Source organism: Talpa occidentalis, unplaced genomic scaffold (assembly GCF_014898055.3).
Source record: "Talpa occidentalis isolate TD23 unplaced genomic scaffold, MPIMG_talOcc4v2.1 talOcc4.3, whole genome shotgun sequence".
Taxonomy (NCBI): Eukaryota; Metazoa; Chordata; class Mammalia; order Eulipotyphla; family Talpidae; genus Talpa; species Talpa occidentalis.
The window spans coordinates 145,942,222-145,966,114 of NW_023603184.1; the positions used below are offsets into that span (position 1 = coordinate 145,942,222).

General features: G+C 40.0%; 1 protein-coding gene across 15 annotated transcripts in view; it reads right to left on the reverse strand.

Annotated features, from left to right (window-relative positions):
• Nucleotides 1-23,893, reverse strand: part of TRIP12 (thyroid hormone receptor interactor 12) — a 136,549-nt gene that overhangs the window by 95,319 nt on the left and 17,337 nt on the right. For 12 of the 15 annotated variants that reach the window (XM_054700133.1, XM_054700137.1, XM_037524181.2 and 9 more), the window contains exon 2: nucleotides 5,602-5,748. In XM_054700133.1, coding sequence (XP_054556108.1) covers nucleotides 5,602-5,699 — 98 coding nt within the window. In that variant the 5' untranslated portion in view covers nucleotides 5,700-5,748. Of the gene's footprint in view, nucleotides 1-5,601; nucleotides 5,749-9,133; nucleotides 9,249-16,176; nucleotides 16,368-23,893 lie in introns of those variants that run through there. The other 3 variants (XM_054700132.1, XM_054700138.1, XM_037524173.2) reach the window with 2 other exon arrangements.

Sequence of the window (23,893 nt, forward strand, 5' to 3'; positions counted from 1 at the left end):
GTTGACACAGACATATCTCAGGATGATGTTTATGTTCCTTTAGTGCTTGTCTATATCCCATTCCTTTGAAATAGATTTTTTTTTTTGGTGTAATCAATAATGGCAAAAAAAGGTTCCTGCTCTGACCATGTTAAAAAAAAGCTATAACTTCTGAGTCTCACAACTGAGTTTTTTATTCAATCAGCAATAATTATTAAAGCTTTTGCAGGCAAAATTTTTAATGGGAAGAGAGAGATGGAGTAGATGTGGATTCAAGCATTTCTTCACACCATTAAAAAAATTTGACAGTGTAGAAAAATGAAAAAGAAAACAATGGAACCACAACAGAACTAAGAGAAATTTATCCTTGAGATGGAAAAGGCAAAGGTACAAAAAAGTTGGTAAGACTTCATTATCTAATTTTTAAAACTTCTATAAATTAAAACAAACCATAAGAAGTAATAAAATGAGCAAAACGAATCTGTCCATGTTAATGCATTGATACCCTTTCCATAAAGGACTCCAATAAAAGAACAAGACAATGGGCACTAATAAATAACTCATAAAATAAATAAAAATGGGCACTATGTGGGAAGATCTTCAACTCCAGAGTAACCAAAGAAATGATAATTGTAACCAAAGACCTCCTTTTCCCCACAAACTTTTTATTAAAAATAGTATGCTATAAGTGTATTTTGTCGGTCTGCCTGTTCTGTTCCCCACTCTGGCTCTGGTGAATTCTCTCGCCCTCCCGCGCTTCTGACTACACCCAGTGCTTGTATGAATAAAATGAACAAATCTTAAAAAAAAAAAAAAAAAAAAGTATGCTATATAGGCTAGGATTTAAAGAAACGGGCACTCACAGTTAAGAGTACAAATTAAGTGCAATAAAAAAAGATAAAGTGGTTCAATCTTTCTGAAAGACAACTTAGTCTGTTTAAAGTTTTCTAATTACTCAAACCACTGGGTCTTACAAACCCATTTCAGGAATTTAACTGACAAAGTCAGAATCACACTCACATGCGCCAGGCAGAGCAACATTTATATATATAGAATAAGTGAAAGACTAAGAAGGTTTTAAAGCCAAAAAAATTTAACTTGACAAAATTTTCTTAACCTCCGAGTTCAGCAAATCTATAATCAATACTTTAGCTTTGTGAGAATAAAAGCCCACTACTTTATTTAAAATATATAAATTTTAGTTCTTAAAATTCATTCCATAACATAGGCAATGTATTTCACAACAACAAAAGAGGGTGGGTGGGTAGGTCCAAATTTAAATCACAGGTTTTCACATCAAAAAAAATAATGGAGGGCCTCCCCAGTGGCGCAGCAGTTGAGCGCTGGGTTGCGAAGCTGCCCGCACCCTCTGCAGCGCCGGTTCAATCCCCGGCTGCTCCCCGGCCACCAGAGGAGGGTCCCACATGGCGCGCAGACCTCTCCTGGCGCCCGCTGCTCCCCTCAGCAGTGTACTTCGGTCCTTCTGCCTGCTCTGCTCCCCGCTCCGGTGAATTCTCTCACCCTCCTGCGCTCTGACTGTACCCAGTGCTTGTATAAATAAATAAATAAACAAACAAACAAATAAATAAAAATCTTTAAAAAAAAAAAAGAAAGAAAGAAATGGTAGTTTCAAAAAAATAATAATGGACTAGAAATATTAACCATGGTTATCTCTGGGCAACTGAATGAAAATTATCTTATTTTCTTTAATTTTTCTGAAGCTTCCCAATTTTCTATTCTCACATTTTTTAAAACAAAAATGATAATGAAACTATCACGACAGCAATCTTAACCAAAGTTGCTATAAAACCGAATTCACTCCCACCCCTGCCATTTGAGAAAAACAAGAAAAAGCACGTGATAGAATGAAAATGCTGCTGCAAGGCCACAAGGGAGGGCAGCCTACAAACACCTGTGCTAGAGGTGGGAAAGGCTAGGAAGTATCCCTGAGAGCAAGCCAACAGAGAAGCAGTGGAAGGGAGTGATTTCCTGAAGAAAAAGAAAACAAAAAAGAAAGGACCAGATCAGCTACAGACCGAAAAATTATCAAGGAAAGGGGAAGAGAAAAATAATAGAAGTTGTCCATTATGAACAAAGATGAAGGATGGGTGAAAAAGTGGAGAGGGAATAATGAGGAGAAGTAGACCCCAGAGAACCAACATTCTTCTTATCTTAGGGATGTATGACAACTTTGCTTCTTTAAAAAAAATAAAGGGCAGGAGTGGCAGGAAGGAAGCTATACAAATATAGCTTAATGCAAGTTCACGGGAAAACAATGGATCAAAAATGAGCGAATTATATTATAGGAGGGAAAAACTGCCACTTAAATTCTGAACAGACTAGGTTAATATCATGCCCTCCTCTAAGTCCTTCATCATATGGATCAAGCAGTTGGCATAATGAATGGAATCAGTGACTTTAGAGTCAAGAGGACAGAAGTCCTGACACTAGCTGAACAGAAGGGAACAGACTAATGCATTTGGAAAACAGGAACTATATACCTGGCACACAGTTGCTGTGACTCTCAACTGATAGATTATGTATTAAAATTGTTTTCAAGGCTTCCCTGGTGGCGCAGGGGTCAAGTCTCAGCACTATGAAACTATCCGCAGCCATTGCAGCACGAGTTCAATCCCGGGCCAGGGAGCTGACCCACATGGCGCAGCAGACCTCTCCTGTCTCACCCGCTGCTCCCCTCAGCAGTGTATTTCAGTCAATCTGCCTGTTCTGCTGCCCACTGTCTCTGGTAAACCCTCTCCCCTGCCATCCACCCCCAGGCCCCACACCTCTGGCCTATACCCCAGCTCTTGTATGCATAAATAAATCCTTAAAAAAACATAAAATAAAATTGTTTTCAATTAAAACACTCAACTAATGCTGTTATAATAGATGCTATTTACTGTCATTATTTGAATTCCTGTATCACTAGGAACACCTTTCCAAGACCAAGGTCACTGTTTTTAAAGAAACAAAAGCCACAAATCAGCCAAAGCCATCATTTTACTTAGGAAAGCTACATAATAGAAATTATAGAAAAGGAAAAGTTGTAACTACTCTCTCCTAAGGAAATCAATCCTCTCCCACCCAGAGACCACCAGAGGTTTCTCAGAGGTTAGATCATGGCTAGTAGAGCTCACACCACCAGGGTGTCAACGAGACAGTGCAGAGCTTGCTAAAAAGGCCCCTTCCAGTTCTGAGATGCCACCACGAGTAGAAAAGGCAAGCTGTCTCAGAAGGCAAAATGAAATTCAGATGAGCAAGTATCTACAAATGTACATTCTTAACCAAACTGGTAAGATTTGGAGTCTAAAGTTCTAAATTTCAGGGCCTCCCTGGTGGCGCAGCGGTTGAGCGCTGGGTTGCGAGGCTGCCTGCAGCCTCTGAAGCGCCGGTTCGATCCCCGGCCGCGGGTGAGGGTCCCACTTGGTGGGCAGACCTCTCCTGCCACGCCCGCTGCTCCCCTCAGCAGTATACTTAACATTCTGCCTGCTCTGCTCCCCGCTCTGGCTTTGGTGAATTCTCTCACCCTCCCGCGCTTCTGACTGTACCCAGCATTTGTATAAAATAAATAAATTAAAAAAATAAACAAAGTTCTAAATTTCAATGTCCTGATTCAAAATTATACTTATCCATATAAAATATGAATAAAATCTATCTTCAAAGTTATTACTAAATTATGGTACAGAACATAAAAACGCCAAGTCATAGTTTAGACAGGACATGGTGAGGCTAGTTTTTAAAAAAGGTAAATGAGCTCTGTAGTATACTACTCTTGTGGGAAATGTTTTCTGAAGACATGTAATATTGAAATAGTGAGAGCTGAAATGGGGCTACATTATTAAAAGAGAGGGGAGAATTAAAGCTATTAAACCACTATTTACATTTGCTTTATATTATTTGGCATGTTTTCTGCCATCCCAAACACATTTTAAAGTTTTGTTCTTTTTCTTCTAAATTAAGCATACAAGGGCCTAAAGCACGAGCTACTTGCAAGAGATTTACCACTCTACAAATCTGATTGCATTCCATCTTTATTACAGTTTTATTTAAACCAATTGTAGCTGAAATTTTAAACTACTGCATCTTAATCACTAGTATCAACCACTTCCATTTAGTTCCTACTCATATTTCTCAAATACATAATACAATAAAGTATAGTGCTGAAACATGATTGGATTTTGGAAGCAATGTGCTAGGTGACAACCCAAAATGTTTGTCAGTCAAGAGCCACGGCCTAAAGATAACGTAAAGTGGTGGTGGTCTGGAAGGTGCAGGTTACTTATGTGCACAGGCGTGCAGATATCCCTGTGCACACACATGCCATAGTAAAAGACTAAGGAGCAATAAGCAAGTGCTAACAGTGCTTATTAGTGGATTGTGAAATCACAATGCTTTTCTTTCTTCTTCTCTCTATGTTCAAAATTCTCTAAACATGTAACATTTTTATAATGGGGAAATGGTATTTTTAAGTTAACAACATAAAGTGTGGCTGCTCCAAAGAATAATTCAATGTAAAAAAGCAAAAAGGAATTTTGGGACAGAACTATGTACCAAGCATTGTGTTAAGAATTTAACATACTACAAAACTAATGTTAACACTCAATCCCATGAAATAGGTACCGCTTGTGTGTGGACTATGGCACCAAGATATTCTGAAAACTAATGAAAAGACACATAACGACTGGATGGCAGAGAGAGAAACTGCATGGGAGCTTCTTAAGTCTACAGGCCTTTACCACTAAGACAGCCTGACATCAACATGTGTGCGACTGAGTCTTTACATTTGACCTTTTCAATGTTTTCAAGTTTACCAGACAATATCTACATTAATAGTGCCTAGGATATACAGCATCCAGTAATCATAGTAGAATTTAGCCACTATTTATTGCAAGCTAAACAGGATTAGTCTATGGATCAGAGAAGTAGGCCTTACTAGTAAAGTTCCCAGTGTCATATAAAAATGACAGTCCTTGGCTAAATCTGACTCAGAATTTTACATTCAAGAGGATGCATCTGATTCTTCACACTATACTGCCTCGACAACTACTCCAGCTAAGACCAGCTGAACAACAGATCACTAAGAAAATGCAAGTAAGACTGTCCCACCAGCCTATCGGCATTACACTATTTAAAAAAAAAAAAAGGGGGGAAAAAGAAGAAAAACTCAAAACAAGCAAGGTACCAAAGCTCAAGTTCTTAAAACAAATGAAGTTTCCTTTCAATAGGTAAATAAATTAAAGTCAAGACATACAAAAAGGGACCACAAATGGCTGAAAGATGTGTTGCAGTATGCGGCTAGGGTAGTGAAGAGAAAGGGCAAACAAAATGTGACATACCACATGCTAACCAACCCCTAAGTTAGACTTCTGATAGTGCTGATGACTGCAAATGGTTTTTTGAGCCTCCCATTTTTGGGGGGTACTTAAAGAATCGTTACAAATTCCGGTTTGTATTATCATTTGGCTCAAACATTAGGGTAAAAAAAATCGCTTCTCGGCCTTTTGGCTAAGATCGAGTGTAAATATTAGGGTGAAATTACCCATTTGTAGAGAACCATTCAAGGTTTTTAAAAGTATTTCCTCTCATTCCCAATTCTTTTTCAAATCATCATTAAATACGTACCTTCCTCCTAGCGAGTCGTCCTGTGGCTGGGCCCCGGCGGTGTTCCTCTGTGAACGTCGCAGTGACCCCCCTGGATTGTTATTAGGCCGGTTGGACATTGGCACCTCTCTCTTGAAGGGACATACCCTTTCTAGACACTACCATTCACTAAAAGAAAAAAAAATGAGAAAAATAAAAAATCAGACGTACATGGTGCAACACAGAAAAGAAATGAGGGGCAACAAAGATGAAGGGGATTTTATGTACACAGCTGGACTGCACGGCCTCCACCCAGGCGGTACTGTCTCCTCAACGTGTGATGTCTGACTGACTGACGTATCACAAAATGTCAGCAACACACCAAAATTCAAGGCAGGTGGTCCAGAACCCAGCACACACAAGGAGCTTAGATTTCTCAGGATACCCAGGAAACTCCCAATTCAAAGAAAACAGAGCACAAGTAGAAATCTGTCTGTTTCCACATTCGGGTACTTGTTTTGACAACGGTATCGCGACTAAAGTCAGAGCACGGCCTGAGAGAGAAAGACTAGCTATTAGAGACGTCTGCCTGTGTACAAACTATAGCCTACACCCTGATTCCTCCGCCACACAACTAAAAACAACAAATGTCAAGCCTGCTTCATGGTGCGACTGTGAATAACAAATAATGCAAAGTGAACTGTGAATACATAATGTCCTGGTGGAGGGTGGGCAAGGCGTGCAGAGCATGGTGAACTGTGCAATGGCCCCAGATATCCGGGATTTCACCAGCCGTGCCGCCCAAGACCCTGAACAAGAAGCTTAACCTCTACATTTCATTTACCTCTCCTGAAAAGTGTATCACCCACCTCACAGAGTGAACAGCAACACGAAATTGCCAGCATTGTTCAAAGGTATAACAATTTAGCTTAAAACACAGTTCTTAATGAATTTGTACTTATTTTCTATAAGAAAAGCATCATACAGAAAAAACACAGCTGTTACTCAAAGAAAATGAGCATAACTGATAAAATAGGCCAATATTTCTCCCATAAAAGAATTATAGTTTGTATGAATCAAATCGTTGGCAATTTTCTTAAGTCTCTAATCAATTTTCTTAAGTCTCTAATCTACTTTTATTAAGGAGGGAAGAGAATGTTTGATAGTATGATGTTACAGAAACTGATGTCAAAGAGAACACAAATTAACCAAAACTAAGTTATTACTGGATATTAAGAGATTCAATGCCTTCTCACAGGAAAATGGGTTTTCTTTTGAGTTATAGGTTGCCCCACGATAGCAGAAAAGGATTACTTCTTTGTTACAGTGGCCATACCCTCGATACCACATAAACCTTGATCACAAAGTTCAAATCACTAATGTAATTACTGTCAATTTTAGAAAGAAGAAAAAGGGAGGAAATACTATGCAAACGTTGAAAGAGAAAAGAGGAAGGTTAAACGGGCATCTACTGATAGGGAAAGATCTCCTGCAAGGTCAGTCCGGGGCGGAAACAGTACAGCCCTCTGGTCGGTGTGCCTGTGTAGTCAAAGGGCTGCGTGTGAAACTTTATAGACTGTCTACGCAGTGAAAGCTGATGGAAGGATTTGTAAAATAGACTTTGTTAACACTGTCTCTGAGGAAGAGGGCTGGGGGTCTGAGGGAGTCGTTTCTGCCGTCACTGAGAGTTATTTACCTGTTGTACGCAGTGACTACAGGAGGTCCCCGTAGCTCAGGAGTTACAAAGGAGGGCTCTGGAGTCAAATGCCTCTAGCTGAGTTCCAACCCTGACCGGACCATCACCAAGTCGTATGACCTTGTCTAGATACAGTTCTTGGGGCTTCAGTCTAACAAATAGGGATAAAGGAGCTTACCTCACAGGATATTTATAAGAATTAAGTGAGAAAACCCACGCAAACTGCTTAACACAATGCCTATCACATAGCAAGGGCTCACTACATAGTGACTATTATTGTTATTGTGGTACACATTTATTCAAAAGACTGAAAAGAATACTTGTGGTAAAGCAAAATAATATACTGAGGGAAACTACTATAAAAACCACTGTTAATATTCATCTTTACTTTTTAGCACTATAGTTTTTAAAAATGAGTTTCACTATAGTGTTTTTTAACTAAGGGTGAGCCTCACACTGGCCTGGGGGGCTTTGTCAAATATGAATGCCTGGCCCCTCGCTACGCTCAGAGAGTCTAGAGGCGTATTTTTAAAAGCGCTCTCCTGACTGTGCTCTCCCAGAGAGAACAACTACACTCTGTTAAAGAATGAAATGAAAGGCCAGTCTAAATTTCAGGATTCATCCAAGTTTTACCACTTCAAACAGCATCTCAACGCCATTTCACTTGGACCCTAAACAGCAAGGACAGGAAAGGACAGCGCGAGACTTACCGCTTTCACTGTGAAAAGCAAAGACCGACTACAGTCATCCAACAAGGCTGGAAGACTTCAGCCACCTCCTGCTATTAAATGCCTACTGTGTGTCATAAGGAGCTGTCATTCAAATGAATATAAGTCTACTGGTTGTTTTGACCTGCAGTTACCAGAGTACCTTTAGTAAAGCTCTCAGCATCTTCAGAGGTCATCAGCACCATTACCAGCCAATAGCCTGTTTATGGGTAATTTTTGAGATTTAAGAGAAGAGAGGCAAGTAAAAAGCATCTGGAACTGCAGATGTTAACAACTGTATATACTTAATGAAAAAGAAAGTGACTAGGCCTTAGATAAGTCAGATATAGCAGGGCAGTATTAAAAGCAACTCTATACAAATGTAACAGAAGTCAACCTGTTTGTAACAAATCATTCCTTTAAGTTTTAGTGAGGTATAATTTCAATACCACAGGGTTCACATTTTAAGCATGCAAGTCAATCAATGCCAGTAAATTTACTGAGTTGTGCAACCATTACCACAATCCAATTTTTGAAAATTTCCATCACCCTAAAAAGACCCTTCATGCCCTATTTTCAGTTGATCCCCATCCCCACTTCCACCCCCAAACACTTACTGAATAGAAGTTATTCTGGCTTAAGTCACAATAGCAAGGACTTCAAACAAAACTCTTTAAAATGGGAATGGGGCCATTCCCTGGTGGCCCAAGGGGTTAAGTCTCAGCGCTGTAAAGCTTTCAGCAGCCACAGCAACAGGAGGTAGACCCGGCCAGGGAGCTCACCCACACAGGGCAGCAGACCCTCCTGTCTCCCCGCTGCTCCCCTCAGCAGTGTATTTCAGTCAGTCCCCACTCTGTCTCTGGTGAATCCTCTTACCACCACCCTCCTTCCTGCCAAGCCCCGCCCCCACCCCCCACTCCCCACCCCCACATCATCTCTGGCTGATACGTCAGCTCTTGCATGTATATATAAATAAACCTTTAAAAATAAATAAAAATAAAATGCTACACTCTTAAGTAGTTTTATCGGTTATGGAACAACACAATGTGTTTTATTAACGTTCACATTACGGAAACTGGGGGAAGTCATCTTTTTTTTTTAACCAGTTAATCAGAAAAGTTTCCAGCAATAGAGAATAAGCCCCTGAGTACAGGGAAAGGGACAAAGTTACCTGAGAATGAAGGTCCACTGATACAAGTGAGGGGCACCAAAACCATTTGATGAAATAATGCACAAGTAAACAGTATTCTCAAGTTATATTTTGTAATACTCGAAAATAATATTTCCTGGAAAAAAAGAGGATTGAAAGTGACCATTAAGATTAAAGTGATGAGAGTAATGTGTGATTTGGGTCATGTTTATTCTGACTTGCCATCTATTGGGTCAAGTGTATTTCATTTCATCTTCACAACAACCTTACAAATTTGGTACTGGAAATACCTTCCAGAGAAACTGAGAAACAAAAGTAAGTTAATACAAGCCAACACAAAGTCAACAGCTGACACCACCAGCACTCAAACACAGGTCTGACCTCAAGCCCATGCCCTTTATGTCTATGCTTTCTGGCTGATCGAAAGAAGAAAATAATGAGAAATTTACCTTCTCTAAAAGTCAAAATAGAACCAGATCATTCCAACCAAAGGGGCATAACCAGAGATTTCTACTCTTCTCACATTTCTTTGAGAAAATCAGCTTAGCTGGCCGAGATCCTTAAATGAGTAATTATCATGCATTATGTTAAATGAGATCTGAGGTAGAAAGCTGTATGGTACACAAAGAAGGAAAGGTGACTTAATTTACCCTTGAGCAAGGTGAAAATGTCTAGTTTAAAAAGCTAGAGCTGTGAGCAGGCACTGAGGAGAGAAGAGAAAGTCACAGTGGAACGTTGAGTTGTTCCCTGGGGTTGAAACATGAGGAAAATATGGACCTGGAGGTAAGGCTAAAATATACCATGAAGGGTCCAAATTTTTGAATGTTGGCTTTAAGACCTAGAGATCAGGGGGTAAAACAATTATTAAGCTATCAAAAAGACCTAAAGATGGGTGGAGGAGGGTATGATAACAAGGGAAATTGAAAGGAAGAGATGGGAAACATTTGTAATAAATGATAAACCTTGCACAATTTGAAGGAAATGTCTAGCACTGTGGTTATCTAACTTCAGCAGACACACAAATGCAGACACTAAAATGTATTTCAAGTTCCTTGTTATGAAAAGTTATCTGAAACATATCTCGAAGGATGATCACATATCCTTTCAATGTCATATGAAACATTAACATTCATTTAGGGATTATTTAAATTTCTAGAAGACAGCAGCAAAACTTTTCTATTTACCACTAATTAGAGGATCAGACAAGAATTTACATACTGACTTACAGATTTGTGCTTAGCAAAAATACAAATAAGTTCCATGACAGTAGACAAGACAGCCCCAAAGACTGCAATTTGATGCCCTGTAGGACATCTTTATTAAATTACTTATAAATATCACGTTCCCTGAATATTCTATGAAATCAGCTTTACCCTAACAGATCCCATCCCATCCTTGATTACTAAGCTGAATAAAGTCTTCATTATGGATTCATTCCATAATTTTAACTTTGTTATACACTAACTTATATATTTAACTTTGAAAAAGGCTACAAAAGATGGTACTGACATTACCAAATGGTAGACAGGAAAAGCTTAGGGTTAAAAACATGTCAAATTTGACTTACTATGGAGGATCTCTAGGGAAAATGTTTCTGTATGCAGGTGGAAACTGTACCTAGACTTAAGTGAGTAACTGAATATGCAGTTGTGAGAAGTTTACCTGGTGCAGTAGATAGACCAAGATAATTATTCACTTCCTCTAGAAAAAACATGCAGAATAGAGAAGAGGCCAAATATGAAAACACTAAAAAACTGAGAAAAGCATGAAAGAATCCAGTTGTGGAGAACCAAGGTGTCTTCAGACATATGGGGAATAAACACTGACGCTATAAAACAAAGCACCGGAGGAAAACTAGGAAGGTGGAATTGCAGGCACCAAGAAGAGGAATACAAAAGGACAGGCCGAGTTCAAACGTCACAGGAAGGACTGACACATAACATGGGAAAGACGACATCAGGATTTCGAAATTGGTGAGTTACTTCAACAAATGATGGGGGTGGAGAATGCATGGGTAAGCGAAGAGTAAACACCAGCTCTTCTCTGTGAACCTGGGCTAAAGAGAACCAAGAAGAAACCGTGAGTGGCCAACGTGGTACAGGGAGAAAGGGCCGGCAAAGGCTGGGTGTAGAGGAGTGAATGTTACTTTCCTGTTAATACTTTCTAAAACAAACAAACAAACAAAAAAACTCTTGAGCATGTTTTAAGGAAAACAATTACTGAAAGGAAAGGGCTGGGCATAAGGCACAGTTTACCGAAAGTGAGGTTTGAGAGGGGTAAGAACTGAGAACATACGTTAGAGAAAAGAAGACAGGTGTATCGATCCTCAAGGCAAGAGAGACGACAAATGGAGGCGGGAAGTGCATGCCTAGCTCGACTGAATCTGTGACTGACAGCAGAGCAGAAAAAGAATGGAGATTCCAGAAAGTCGCCGACCTAAAGCAGAGCAGGGAAAGAACTGCGGGCAAGAAGGACGGTCCCGTGGCATGAGGAGCCTACAGAAGAGCAGACCCATCAAGTAAGCGCCAATCCACACCTGATGTATCTCCTTTATGTAGGAGGAAATCCTCACCCGAAGACTCAACAGCTCAAGAGCACGTATCTATTCAGGGATATATTTAACAGCTCAATCCAGCTCTCCAAAGTGCCAGAAGTATACTTTCCACCTCGCCATCCTACTCCTGTTTATTGTTCTGTTGACATCTAATCCATTTACAGAGGTGAAAACAGAATGCAAGTGACCCACCAAGACTCTGAACTCCGAATATTTCTATACTGTACCTTCATTTACATACACACAAAAACTGAAGTGGCCACTTGATCTTTCCGGTATCATCTAACACTTAAAAACGAAATTTGACAAAGGACACACAAATTGATGGCAGCGCCCTCATTTTACAATTGCAATATGCTTGAGAAAATACCTCACATGCTTCTGGCAAGAGTCAGTAAGATTAATTTTGACATTTTCACAAAGTATATTATTCCTTTTGACTATGAAGCCAAATTCATGCTGGAACTCTCACAGAAGTGTCCTTTTTTATCTTTGCTCAACAGAACTTGAGATACAGCTGTCTCTGTTAATACATTAATCAGCACATTAAATAGAAGACACCAGTATTTCTTAAGTGTAAGCAAACGTAAATCAAGATTCTTGGATTTAACCCACATACTACTACTGCAGTTCAACGAATAGAGGTGATGAGGTAAAGACTCTTCATTTCCCTCCCTGAGATCAAGCAAAATGAAAAGAAAAAAAAATTAAATTCAGAAGAAAACCTAGAGGAAAGCTGGCAATACCCTAAGTCATAGAAGAGAATTTGCCAGATACAAAGGTCAGGACCCAAAACAGAAAAGAGGTAAAGACCATAGAGTTTCAAAAAAATGAAAACCGCATGAATATTAAAGTTTCCACCGATGACCCTTTCGATGAAAAACCAAAAAAGGGCTGTGGCGCGAGGCAACCAAGAGGGAAGCACTCCCTTCCCTGGGCCAGCTCACGCCAGGAGGAGGAGGAGGGAAGCGGGGCCGAGAAAGAAGGCGCACAACACGCGTACTGAACAGCACCCCGAGCAGCCAGGGAGAAACACAGGCCGGATGCAGAGGAAGAGAGAAACGAGGAGGGAACAAACAACTTCAAAATTACGATCAGCGAAATAAACATCACTGAACCACCCAAGCGAAGGGTGCCACGCACTGCTGGCCAGCAAGATGACCGCAAAGGTAAAACTACCAAAAGCAAATTGGCGTTGAAAACAAGCTGTAACACAGGAAGAAGAAACCGTAAGGATTCTGCTGCATTCTGCAATGAGAAGGAAAATATTCCATGCACAAAAAATGGAAATCTTGTCAACATTTTGTGAAGCAAAAAAGCAGGTACAGAATGCTGGACACAGAATATGCTGTATCTACACAAATTGCCGAGGAGAGCAAGAGGGCCACAAAACTTGAGGCTTTCCTCAAGAATGCCTGCGCCAAGGAGCCCCAGTTGGCCCTTCACCATCTAGGGCTTCACTATAATTCTGCCCCTTCAGCCTCGACACCAACCACACCACATCATGATCAACCAGGTCACACCCTACAACTACCCACTATCCCTCCCAAGACAATGGAACAAGCCCGGTGTGCCCAGCCTCACCTCACCCTAGAGATCCGAGGGCTGGAGCCACGAGTGGCTGAGGAAATTGCGAGCACCTCCCTTGTCAGAGAGGTAGGCCCTTCCTCCGGGACCAATGAAAATGTGAAAAACAAAAAAATATTTAAAGGAGCTACTTTGGAAGAAAGGACCTCGAGGCCTTCGACATTTTCAATCACACAAACTTTCCCAATTCAGGATATCTGTTAAACAACTATAGATGTTGTAATTTTAACTACAGAAGATGGCACTTTGTGGGCAACAATAAACAGCAAACCTACATCAAGGTATTAGCCATCTTTACTAGCTTCTTACGTTGATTTTACACCATGTGAGCTCACTGCCAAAACCTGGAGAAAAACTCAGACTATTTTTCAAAGCTTTCTGTATCTCAGACACATAATCATCATCAAAAAAAAAAAAAAGATGATTTTGTAATTCAAATCCTATTTCCAAGAAAATGGAATTTTTACCGCCTAAAGCACAGACTATAGAACATAGAGAAACCGTCAGAGATCTTTCTCCATTTCTGGCATCACGACAATCCTGCAGAACACTATACTATCACCATCAATCAATTTATAATTAACAGACACAACTCAGCCCAGCTACTTCTGAAATATAGAGAGCCTCATGCCCTCATATAAATTCCATCTTAGCTCAAACAGCTTGCATAATCCTTCAGAATACTAACTGCATTTAATAGTCTTTTCCTCCTTCCCCTCTTAAAGTCTCAAGGATTATAGACTAGAGTCAGCAACTTTTAGCTCACATGCCAAAGTGGCTCACAGACCCGGCTTTAACGGGCCTCAATCCTGTAGGCTACTATAGTTATTATTAGCCAGGCAGTGAGGGCAGAAGGTCAGCTCATCACTGGCATTTTTAGTATCCTCTTAAAGCCTACCCAGGAATGAAGAGACAAAAAAGAGCTTATTGAAGTAGTTATGTCTCTAAAATCCAATCCAGTTCTAAAATTTTAAGACTCTCTTGCCTAATATGCAGCTTTTCTTAAAAGAATTGCTTTTAAAATCCCTCCTTATAAAGAATTAGTAACACCACTATTAGACAGTGTTTATCAAAAGGGAAGTTCCTGAGAAAGGGAAAATAGTTGCCTCTTGGAAATTGGAAATGCCTCTTTTTTACACCATGGGACAAGAGCGATGCCTGCTGTGTAAGAATCACTGTCACTGAAAGTAAAATACAAAGTACTCTGTAGATCACAGGGCGGTGCTCCCCATGGACAAGAAGATTATTTAGTAGATGACTTTACAAGCAGAGGGACACACATAAGGCAATACTTCCCGAGTATCTTCTTTAATACATGCTGTTGTCATTCTGTGAATTCCACCATAATAATGAAATCAGAGGTTAGGTTGTTTTTTTTTTTTTTTTTAACAGTTTGAATTAGAAAGTCCATGCTTTCCTTGCAACAATAAAACAGTAACATGATAATCAAGGACTGGTGTAAACTTTTCAAAACAAAGGATAGGTAGCCTGCCTGTCGTCCATGGTGTTAAACCTGGAGCATGTTCTGGCACAAATACCGCTAAGCTTGTGTTTAGGTTCAGAAGAAAGAACTATGAGTGTTAAGTGGAAGTTGGGAAGACACAGACTGTAACCTGAACACGAGGTCAACTCTGCTCCTAGTGCCAAGATCATGTGTGCCTACTGGAGGAACTGTACATAAGTTCGGGAAGTTTCAGAAGATATTTTTCAAAGGTTAATACAAACAGTAGCATTTTTACCAAAAATAAGTAGATGTTAAACAGCCTCTAAACGGAGCTAGAACATGTACATACCTATAGCCTAGAGAAATACTGAAGCCCCTGTTCCCAGCTCTTATTTTTTAAATGGCTCCCCAAGCCCTATGGGAATGGACTGCGGGGACGTCAGACTGTTGTACGGCCCTGGTGGTGCTTCTCGGAGTAGCTAGAGAAGACCTGAGATGTACAGCTTCTGTTTTCTCGCCATCACAACATATCCTCTGCAATCCCGACACGACTGTTCCACTTCTCATTAATTTGAAACTGCCACTCTTGTCCTCAGAATTCAGCAATTTCACTTCTAGGAATTTTCTGGGAGCCTAACTCAAGGTCTGCACGGATGCATGCACTCAAGGGGCTCGCTGCTGCTGCCAGGGGAGAAACCGGAGAAGAGCCAGAGAGTCTGAGGAGGAGAGGGTTGAACACGCACACGGCAGCAACCCGATGCAAACCGCGAGGCCTCTGAAACAACGGTAGATTTGTATATACTGCACCGATGCATCCCGAATTCCTTCAACAAATACTTGAGAGCCTTTGTGACAGGCATCATCTCTGCCTCGGTGGAGTTTACACTCAATTGGAAAGACAGAAAACATGCTATTTGCACATGCTGGTGTGTGCCATCAAAGATGGAGTAACAGTAAAGTAGGAAATAGGAAATAACAGGAAGGGGGAAGAAAAGGTGACTTTAGGTTGAATCATCAGGTAATAACTCTCTGAAGAATTATTTTAAGCTGAGACCTGAAGGGTAAGGTTATGAAAGAGGGGGGAAGTACACGTTCGCCTGGACATACGCAGAAAAAGAAGTCCGTATCTGTGCGTGAACTTAAACGTCAATAGCAGAGAAGAGAGAGAAGTGGTAAGAGCACCTTGTTCTTGAGTAGTTCAAACCCTGGCTCAACTATAAACCATTAGCCTGGAGAAATTTTATCCTTCAAAGCCTGTTTCCTTATCTATAAAATTTTGTGAAGTTATGACTATTAACTGGAAAAAAAAAAAGACAGAGAAACAAGAGAAAGGGAACCTATCTACTAAGCTTTAAGAGACGGACAAAGGAAATGCAAGATTGGAAAACAGGAGCTTAACTGGACATGCACGGATACGAAGGAACTATTTTTCACTGTATAATCACAAAATTAGCTTATGTACTGAGAAAGCGTTCTCACCTTTTAGAGAAGCAGAGTGAAGTGTTTAAAGATCAAATGATGAGCAAACTTTGCTTCAACATAACGAAGAGGATGGGAGAGAGCACGGGCAGAAACGAGAGCAGCCGTGAGCCCAGGACGCAGCTGCCACACACAGGGGTTCGCTACACCGTTCTACTTGTGTGTGTAGCAGAAGTCCTCCATAACAGAAGCTGTTTACAGAAAGAAAAAGCACTCAGATATATGTTATTATCTTTGGAGGGAGGGGGAGATTGTACTTTTGTTTTCAAAGAGTCATCACCAGTTATTTTTTTTAAAAACTATACCCGTAGAGATTTCCCTTTTATCAGAAATGAGAAAAATTAAGATTCTGAATAAAAGAAAATCTTCCCTGACCTAAATATGTCAACCTACATTTCATCAATTCATCCTTTAAATCCTAGTCACCCAACTCTAAACCTGAGAGAGACTATCAGGGAAAACATGCTTTTCAGAGGTCAAGATACAAAAGCAAACCACCCCTCTATCCCACACCCACTTCAGAAGCGACCACAGTGACCCTATAAACATCCTCCCATAGTTCTGTTTTCAGAGTCCCCAAGTATAGAATTCCCTCCTCGTACAAAGTGAGAAGCTGGGCATGAGTCTTCCGATAAGATGCAAGCCCCTATCTGTGAGCTTCAGAGAAGGAAGCATCAATTCAACACTTCAACCAGATCGTAGCAGGGCCCTAAGCAGCTATTACATCACTGCTCCATGTCTGCCAAAGACAAAGCATCTCCAGTTGCACTTCAGGCCTTTTGCTAAATAAGTCTTAAGTATTGACTAACAATGCCTTAAGCATTTCACCCAGTGTTGTTTAGACATAACATAACCAAGGAACACACTGAAAACCAAGTGAAATGACCCAGTGGCACCAATAAATCAAAGTATATAATAAAATCTCCTGAATGGAGAGCTGGATCTTTACCTACACATAAATGGGGATAGATCCAGCCACAATGAAGAGCTACAAAGGGTCCCTGGCATACTAAAGGCGACAAGGAATAGTGGGTCTGAAGCTTTCTAGCTTAAAGCCAAGCGTTCTTGGCTGAACAGTGACCAATTAAAAAAAAAAAGCCATTTTCAAATCAATAAGACTCAGTTACCACTCTTCTTAAAACAGGTACAAATATAATTTGTAAGAGAGGCTAACAGTACAAATCCAATCTCCTTCCTGAACTTTTGAATTTAATGCTTTTACTTGTCACCCCTCCCCACCAAGAATTTATTAGGAAAATTTTCAAAATGGGAGAAAAAAAAAAAAAACCACAAAACTTCAGAACAGTTCAATACCCATAATTCCATCACCTAGCTTTTACAAACAATAGTGTGTTACATTTCCCTTTTCACATATCTATTCATACCTACGCACTAAGTAGCCGCTCTGGGCTATATAGAGCTACGTGCACTCTAGTTTTTGATGCATTTCAAAGTAGACTGCAGACATCATCACACTTTGTATTATTATCTAGTGTTGAAATTTTGCTTTTCACTTAATTTACCTAGGGAAATACACAATCTTAAGTATAAATGCAATGGGTTTTGACAAAGCCACACACCTAAATCCTTATCAGGATATAGACTATCACCCAAGAAAATTTCCTTATAAATATCCCCGGTCCATCCTTCTCCTTCTAACTCTATAACCACTGTTCTTGCTTTTCTCAGCAGAGACTAGTTCTATCTAGTCTACTATTTTATACAAATGGAGCCAAAGTGTACGTACTTATTTTTATAAAGTTTGACTCAGCTTGATAAGTGAGATGCGTATAAACAGATAGTGTCTTGTTGAGAGATACGAAAAGGTTCCAGGTTTTGGTCACTATGATTAAAGTTACAAGCAAGCTTTCCTCTACAAGTCTTTCCAAAGGCAGATACTTTCATTTGTGTTGAGTAAATACTAAGAGTGGAATCACTAGCTCATGCAGAAATAATGAATTTGTGGTGGAACTGCCTGATCATCTTCTAAAGCAGCTATACTATTTTACAGCCCTATCAGTAAGCATGTAAGATTCAGTGGTTACTCTACAAGCTTGCCAAAACATTCTGTGGCCAGTCTTTCCAATTTCAGCCATTCCGATGGGGATGGAGTTGTATTTATCTCACTGTTGGTGAAACATACTTCTGAAAGGTTTAATAATGTTGATCCCTTCTGTTGAAAGTCTTTCTCATTCTATTCTTCAAACCCCAAATCCTCAAGAACCTAGTTACCTAGTTCTAATACAAACTTTTTTATTCTTACCAACTCAAAAAGAACAATAAAAACCTATAGAGTCTTAAAAGTTCTTGTAACAAGAAAAAATAATTGTGGGCCTCCCCTGGTGGCGCGGGCGGTTGAGCGCAGCGCTATGAAGCTGTCCGCAGTCTCTACAGTGCGGTCTCTCGATCCCCGCCAGCCCGCTGACTGGCAAGGGTCCCACATGGCGCAGCAGACCTCTCCTGCCGCGCCCGCTGCTCCCCTCAGCAGTGTATTTCAGACAATCTGCCTGTTCTGTTCCCCGCTCTGTCTCTGGTGAATCCTCTCACCCTCCTGTGCATCTGACCTGTACCATGGTTCTTGTATGTATAAATAAATGAATCTTTAAAAAAAAAAAAGATATAAGCAGCGGAAATTAAAAAAAAATTGTAACTTTGATGAGAGATGGTAGCTAGACTTGACTGTGCTGATCATCTTCATAACATATACAAATATTGAACCATTATGATGCATACCTAAAATGAATGTCAGTTATTACTTCAATTAAAAAATTCTATCAAATACACCTCTTCAGGAGTAAGATGACCAGATATATGCCTAGTCCCCACCCCACCCACCTGCTAAGAGTCACCGTGCTAAACATCAAGGCCAGGGGGAGACATCAAGATGGAAAAGGGAGGGCCTCCCCAGTGGCACAGCGGTGAGCACTGGGTTGCGAAGCTGCCCGCAGCCTCTGCGGCGCCAGTTCAATCCCCGGCTACTCCCCGTCCACTGGAGGAGGGTTCCACCTGGCGCGTAGACCTCTCCTGCCGCCCGCTGCTCCCTTCAGCAGTGTACCTCGGTCCTTCTGCCTGCTCTGCTCCCTGCTCTGGCTCTGGTGAATTCTCTCACCCTCCCGCGCTTCTGACTATACCCAGTGCTTGTATAAATAAATAAATAAATCTTAAAAAAAGATGGAAAAGGGAGAAGGAAACCTATACCTGAGCTCTGTGTATGCCTGCTTGTGCCTACCTAGGATTTGTAGCCATATTTTGCACAATCTGGATGATCCAAGAAACTTAAACCACACGGTACTTCAAATCTTACCAGTTTCTTGCTTAGTGCAATGGGACTCAGTATTTGGTAAGCCCACGAGTCACCTAGGGATCTTGTTAAAATGCAAATTCTTATTAAAATACAGGATGAGATCTGGTGTGCTGCCTTTCTAATAAGCTCCCTCGCCAGTGCGAGGACATTTTGGATGGCGAGGTCTTAGTGCCCCCGAACATGTGACAGACACAAAGCACATCTTCCCTGGATAAAAGCACTTTTATTCCAGACCTCAGAAAAACTCTACAAATAAACTAAAGAGGGAACCATGAACAACAACTTGCAAAAAACACACCACAAAAGCAGTCACACAGATTTCACATGTCAGAATCATCGACATCTTAAAGCAAAATGTTGCTTAAAATTATAAAGGACACTTGAAAAAGCTAAAACACAACTATTAAAAGTGATCAAAGATTTGAAAAGAACCCCCTAAAAAGCTTATCTAATTAAAAAAACTAAAAACTCAGTAGACAAGCCTAGCAGCATATGACAAAGAAAAGTTAGCAAAGTTTAAGAGAGTGTAAAAGAAAGCATGCAGAATGCCCCACAGAAAGGCCAAAACAGTAACAACAAAGGGGACAGAAAGGGATACAGTGAAAAAAATTTAAAAAAAAAAATCACAGCAGAGGTATATTCAAACATTTAAGACCTATGAATTTTCTAGAACTCATTAAAGGGATAAACCCATAAATTCAAAGTCCTAAATAATATAAATAAAAAAATATTTACACCTAAAAATCAGAGGAAACTATGTATGGTAATGAAGCCACAGTGTGCAGAAGCAGAGAGGAAGGGAGGCCATTATTGCCCAGACTATCAACTGCCTTCAACAACAGCAATGACCGCCAGGAACAGCAAATTTTCTTCATCACCCTACAGACAGGTGCCAGTCAAGAATTCTTCACCAAATGAAAGTAATTTCTTAAGAATAAAGTTGTTTTTTCTTTCATTAACACACTGCAAATTTATTAAGGAAAAAAAAAATGCCTGCATAGATGCAGGTGGGTAGTGAGCTGCTAGGAGTAAAATTCTTGTCAGATAAAAATTGATGGTTTTTCCACAGGAATGAAAGTGACCCCAAATACAGTATTGATATACAGGAAAAAAGGTGACAAACATGAAGTGAACATTAAGTATAAAATTACACCATATAATGTAGTTTTAAACAATATTTTAAAATCAAGATGACTTTGGTAAACTGAGGTCTTTTTCCCACAAGAAAATACCAGTTAATTATGAACCTTGCTAGATGTGTTTTCATTTCTAAAATAACTCAGAGACTAGACCTCTATTAAAAATAAATTCAAATAGGGCCTCCCTGGTGGCGCAGCGGTTGAGCGCTGGAATGCGAGGCTGCTCGCAGCCTCTGAAGCACCGGTTCAATCCCCGGACACGGGCGAGGGTCCCACATGGCACGCAGACCTCTCCTGCCGCCCGCTGCTCCCCTCAGCAGTGTACTGTCAGTCTGCCTGTTCTGCTCCCTGCTCTGGTGAATTCTCTCACCCTTCTGCGCTTCTGACTACCCAGTGCTTGTATAAATAAAATAAAATAAAAATAAATCTTTAATAAATAAATAAACTCAAATAAAGGCAACAAATTAGAAAATGGTAAAAAAAATCTCCAGTTAAGATTATCAAAATGGATTTTTAAAACATTTCAACTACAAGAGACAGATCTAACAAGGATACAAAAATATGAAAAAATCTTTTAGCATTAAAAGACTGGACTTCACAAATTTTAAGACATTGCTAGAGAAAAAAAAGGACTATTATTAATGACAAAAGGCTCAGTTCAAAGGAATTCTTAACCTTTTAATTTTGAAACCTTAAAAATTGAAAATACGCATTTTTAAAAAATTTCTCAAGAACTGTGATTAACAAGACAAGCAAAAAAAAAGAGTTAAAGGATACAAATAATATGAACACATTATCAATAAACTCGACAACTATAACAATGCAAATATGTATTCTTTTCAAACACAAATAAAATATTGATAAAAACTTCACACACATGACCTCATAAAGCAAATCAACAAATAAGAAACAGGAAAGAGCATGTTGTTTAACCACATACTCTTTAACCACAATGAACAGAAATGAGTGGAAACCAAAGCAAAATATAACCAGAAGACCCCACAGGTGGAAAGTAAACAAACTTCTAAGTAGCATCTAAATACTTTTTACTAGGCTAACAGCAATTAACACAGAGTTCACGATCCATCAGCAAGGCTTAGATTGATTTCCCTCTAATTCATCAATCTTTCACTTGTGCCCATTAAAGCTAACCTAAAATCTTGTGTAAGTCTTAAAATTTCTCAGTGTTTCTGCATTTTACAAGTCTGAAGAGAAGTGCACCATTGGAATTTAGCAAATGTAGACATTTCCGTAGATGCTTAAAAATAGGTTGTATTGTATTAGACAACCATATTTCAGCTGCCTCTCATCCCACTGTATTTCTCACATATTCCTATGGAAGCAGTCAACTACCACATGATCAACACCCTACTTCCCCCACACCCACTACGAGTTAACTAGGGATCAGGACTTTGAAAATGACAGACCAATCACGGTTCTCCCTAGGACTCTCTGAGTTCCTCGATCCGTAAGTGTAAAGTCTGGCACTCTGGCGATTTTTAACACAGACACATTAAAGTCTTGAGAGGAAAAAATACAGCAGACGCAGAGTGGACACAACAAGTAAGTGTCTAAACTGTTGGCTTCAGCTGACTGTTCCCAAGATCCAGTTGCCTGATTCCAGTCTTAAAAATTTCATGAAACATAGGCGGGTGGTCAATTCAAGTAAAGCTCTAGGAAGTCCAGTGTCCAACTCAATTTTGAATTTTTTTAAGTCCTACTTCCAATTGTTTCTTTGCCTCCAACTAGGAACTGGAAGCTCTTTTATACCTGATTCATTCATGGAGTTCAGTATTTTCCAAAAACAAAACTAAGAAGACTTTGTACATTGTTGTTCCACATGAATATTTTTTATACTTCTGACATGCGTCTCTCTAACCTTAATAATTCCAGAAATTATAGCAAGAGCAAATACCGCTTTTATTTAAAAGAAAAGAGACTCAAAGGAAATTTATCTCTGCTCAAGCATCTCAGATTAAATCACAGTACAACGCTGGCCTCCAGACTCTCGCTTCCATGCTGTCCTTGTGAAGGACAAATTTACATCCATCAAAGGCCGTTTACAATTTTCCATTCATAGTAGGCCAAATAGAACCGAAAGCTTTTAAAAAAATCAACATTTCTTAACTGACCACACAGAGTACCGCAAAGCATGGCTGACACACGAAAAACTATTACAGCATCATAAAATGTAGGGTCTTCTTTTCTCATCCTTTATTGAAAGTTAAAGGAGAAAAATGCTGAAATGAAATATGACTAATACAAATACCCACTTGTAGCTGCAATAGAAGATTAAGAAAAGTAAACAAAACCGCAGCCGCCAAATTTCTACGGCCACCAAATTTCTATGCTCAATCATTTCTCACCCACAAGACTTAAAAAAAGAATCACAGAAACAAGCAAGAACAAAGGAAGTGACGAAGGGTTAAGGAGACGCCATCTTGTGCTGGGACAAGAGAGCAGCAGCTAGGCCGGGGGCAGACAGTGGCGATGTGGGAATCCTTATTGGAGGCATGCAGGACGGAACTCGGGAAGACCACATGGCGGACAAGTAATTACAGTAAAAGGCGAAAGACTACTATTTCAAGTACTGAGACTAGTACCGAAGGAGCAAGCCTAGGCTTAGGGGAGGTAACACCTCCCAGGCATGGAGAACTCTTATGGATTACAAAATAAATTATGTGCCCAGGAGAGAAGGATGAGGTGAGGAACAGGAGGCAAAAGGGAGCGTTTCAGGCAGAGCAACAGCTTCAGAAAGACCTAGCAGAGTGAGTGAGTGAGTGAGTGAGTGAGTGAGTGAGTGAGTGAGTGAGTGAGTGAGTGAAAAGGAAGAATAACTGGAAAGGGGTCTGAGTCTGAAAGACCTGAAGACGGCCCAGACTCCCTCAGAACATAAATGACCTCTAACCAACCAAACCGCATCCCGAATAATGCAGACAGTGCCAATTCATCTTTTTCAACAAAACATTCCTTTAAAGCAGAACATTCTATATGTTTTATCTAATAAGAAAAGGATAGGAGCTTGTAAGAGTCAATTGCAAATTTAATTTTTACCTGTTAGTTGAACTTCTACCATCCTAGAATATAAAAGAGCTGATGAGTGGCTCCAGGACAAGAGCTACCACTCTAAGTTTGGTTCTGAAGTAAACTTGGCATCTTCCAAGAACAGTCTCCCATCCAGCCTTCAAGTGGCACTGTCACAGCCAACCATCAAGCATATTTTCTAGCTAAGAAGATGTAAGTTCAAGTACCAATCATGTTAAATAGAAACAGA